The sequence below is a fragment of the Sprattus sprattus genome, assembly GCF_963457725.1.
Source record: "Sprattus sprattus genome assembly, chromosome: 6".
Lineage (NCBI taxonomy): Eukaryota > Metazoa > Chordata > Actinopteri > Clupeiformes > Clupeidae > Sprattus > Sprattus sprattus.
Window position 1 is genome coordinate 7,794,157 of NC_137925.1, and position 3,821 is coordinate 7,797,977.

General features: G+C 43.8%; 1 protein-coding gene across 1 annotated transcript in view; it reads left to right on the forward strand.

Moving 5' to 3' along the window:
- Nucleotides 1–381: 381 nt before the first annotated feature.
- LOC308366443 (arf-GAP with dual PH domain-containing protein 1) overlaps nucleotides 382–3,821 on the forward strand; it is a gene marked incomplete at both ends in the record, with an annotated part of 32,017 nt that continues 28,577 nt past the window's right edge. The window contains one exon of the mRNA XM_080840145.1: nucleotides 382–472. Coding sequence (XP_080696271.1) covers nucleotides 382–472 — 91 coding nt within the window. The remainder of the gene's footprint in view (nucleotides 473–3,821) is intronic.

A 3,821-nucleotide genomic window follows, 5' to 3' on the forward strand; every position in this document is an offset into this window, starting at 1 on the left:
TGTGCCGCCGCTGGAGGTCTCACCTCTCCATTGCAAGCTGCAGTGAGCCGGAGCCAAGCAGGCAAGGCTGGTGAGTCGCCGGTGATACGGTCATCTCTGCAGATAGCGAGAGCCGAGACGTGAGACGAGAGGTGTGTAAGTCTCTGTGCGAGTCTAACAAAGAGGTGACACCACTGCTCTGTGATCGTAGGCTCTTCTGATTAGCTATACTGTCATTACGGCGTTACTGTCGCGCAGTGCTTTCTGCCTTTCCGGTCATTGGTCAGGTCGATGAGTTCCTTGACCGCGAATTTGGCGACTTGATTGGAAGAGTGAGCTCCTTAACGGCTCCAGCTCCTGCGGCGTTTAGCTACCGGAGAACGAACGGAATTATCGGGAACAATGGCTTCGGCACAGGAGAAGAACAGACAGCTGATTCAAGAATTTGTCAAACAACCGGGAAACGACTCTTGTGCGGACTGCGGAGCACCAGGTGAGTTGCCGTGATGCTTAGATGAGCCGAACCAAGACCCAAAGCCCAGATGACGGTTGTGCTCCTGTGCCAAGGAACATTTTTACTTAATTAATGAGGTGGATAGTTGGCTCCCAGACTACAGCTCTGTGTTGTCTTTTAGAAAGAGATGGCATTAGTCTCTGGCTCTTACTTAAAACGAAAACTGGCTGGGCTGCCTGTCTCCTCACTCAGGTCATTGAGTTCATGACATAAAACTGGGTGCCTTTGTTTTGCGCGAGCGTGATGCTGATGCTCGGTAATTTCAGGTACGACTGTTTAAAATGATATTAGTGGCAATAGCGACTGTGTGTATTTCTCAGAGATGAGAAGCCCCGACTGAGTGTAAGAGCGCGTGTGCAGGAAGAAGGCGTAGCTGCAAGTTTGGACTGAAGCACTAGGTGTCAATGACGTCACTTTCTCATGGTCGACTTTATCAGTAGGCTACGTTTCCGTTGTGTAAGCTATTGGCTTGCAGCAGATATCACGCTTCCCACAGCAAAAAACACTCTTCGCTGTGTGTAAGGCTGATCACCGTACAGAAGAAGTCCACAGAAGAAAGGGAAGGCTAGGTTAGAGTGCACTCCGTACGATAGTGTAAGATGCATATCAAGGGTCATTATCATTATTTATTTTATTCCCAACCTATTGTTATATTGGACTCCCATACAGCAGTTGACTGGGGCAGTCAGGGAGTTACACACATCTTTGGAGGCCATAACACTGTGTAGACGGGTGGGCATTCACAAATATAAGAAGCATTTAAGAAGCATTTTAGAAGCATTTTTGAAGCATTTTTCGCAAGAAAACACAAACGTTACAGCACAGGATGTGTTTGCCCCCCCAGTAAATTACCTAGATGGAAAATAGAAATAACTGCCATTAGCCACTCCAGGCTCAGTGTTTATATAACTTTACACATTATAGGGCCACTTCATGCTCTGAGTTTGTAGTGGTTTGTTGATCTTTAGTCTAATGAACACCTGAAAGGGTATTTAGATCCTAATTCTAATGAATGCCAGCCCTTAAATATCACTGCTAGCGACAGGTTGATGATTAAGATAGACCACTTTAAATCAACATGAGATCATTCAACACCCGTTTTATTTGCATGTCGGTTCCTACAAATTAAGCCAACTTCAGCAAGCCAGCTCATGGTAGCTAGCAAACTTACAATGATAGCTGTGCCTTTCAGATAGTCTAAAATCGTATGTGCAGAGAACAGTAGCCTATCTGTGAGCGGAAAACCATCCTCGCATAAGGGCACATTTTTTGCTCCGTGTGCAGCCAGTGCAAGCAACTTGCCAGCACTCGCTTGCCAAGTTGAAATTTGAATCTTCTGTATTTGGTTATATGAATGTTGTTATCAGATCAGGTGTTCCTTAAATTTCTCCGCTAGCCCACTTCCTGAGTTACATTTTCAATTCAATTCAATTTTATTTATATAGTGCTACAACAATAAAATTGTCTCATGGCGCTTTACAGAGCCCAGTGCCTGGACCCCCTTAGACCAAGCACGATGGCTTCAAGGGCAAGGAAAATTCCCTTTTAATGAGGAAAGAACCTTAAGCAGCACCACAGCACATAAGGGGGGACCCATCTGGTTGTGTGGCAGAAGGGGAAGGGAAACAGCAAGTGGTAGATGTACACAGCATGCATGTGATAGATTTCCATAATATATAAACAAACATCTTATGATATATATACACACATTGTATTATATATATACAAATATCTCTATATACAAATATATATATACAAACATGATATGGTATGGTACATGATACATACAAAAACAGCTTAGTAGGTTAACAGTGTGCTAAAAGGGTTACTGTTACAGGGGTAAGAAGTAGGAACAGAACAACATATTGCCTCCTTAATCTTTTGTGTTATTGAGTTTTCAATGAAACTTATTGGTTTTTGGAAATGTGCTTTCTGTCAGTGCAGGGCCTCGGAGACAGGATGTAACGTTCACGGCTCAATGGACGAAACATAAAGGGGGGGCCACGCAGAATTTATAATAATAATATGTAATTTATTAAGTGTTACAAGTATATAGGTATCTATTAATTACAGGCAAACCTGTGGTGAATGTCAGTGTTGTGAAGAGAAACAAAATATGTTAAATGTTAAATGGTAATACAAAACAAACAACGACGATAATCCAAAACCAACGATAATCCAAAACCAACGACAATCCGAATCCAATCTCTATCCAAATCCAACGATCACCAAAATCCAACGACCACTCCAAAGCTCTCCCGACTGCAGTCTGATCAGGGCTTTTGTAGCCCATCCAATCACCTGCTACACCTGTTTCCAATCACCTGCTACACCTGTTTCCAATCACCTGCTACACCTGTTTCCAATCACCTGCTACACCTGTTTCCAATCACCTGCTTAAGAGATCGAGACAGAACAGGCATGCAAATATCATGGGGTGGGGCATAGACCCGCCAGAGTCGTAACATAGGTCAAACTTAGTTTTACGCCCCTGTCACACCTATGCGTTGGAATGCGTTGATGCTTCAGGGTTAACGCATCCCCATTCACTTTTCGTCATCCTTTGCCGAACTGAATTGTGGCTCCGTTGGGTTCGCGTGCGTTGCGTTTCATGCTTTGCTTGCGGCAAGAGTTGAAGAATGTTCAACTTTTGGAGAGGCAATGCATGCGTCAGCCAATCAAATTGCCTTTCATGCATAACTGACAGCACAGGCGCTAGCCAATCATATCCCATATATGCTCAAGTCTACAGACCGGTAAGCTAAAAAATGTAGATGGTCGTATTTGTACCTACAAGTTGGGTTTTTGACTTTTCTTTGGTTAGATTTTTTAAAAGTTACAGAGAAATAGACACTGTACAATGTAAAATCCCCTTTATTGCAACTTAAAAATACGTCTGATAGGATTTGCGAGGTGTCTGAGCACCCTATCTAATGTTAGCATGCTACCACTCACAGGGTAAGCAGCTTGCTAGTGGTGTGATTGGTTTGTTGACCTGTCAATCTCCCTACAAACTCTCTGGTATCAACAGAACCCCACGCGCCAGACTCCTTCTCCGCCATCCGTTGGATCAACACATTCTAACGCATAGGTGTGACTGCACCATTAGTCATTATGCTCCAACCCTAGACGAGGGGGAAACACACACAATCTGACATAGTCTCACACACACTCCGTCACACAAACTCCTATTGCTATGTCTGTCACGTTGTCATACACACTCTGTCACACCATGGTCTTGGACAAACTCACACACTTTTAGATCCCACATGTTACATTCATGATCTCTCACACACTCTTACAAGCACTGAAACGCACACTCTCTCTT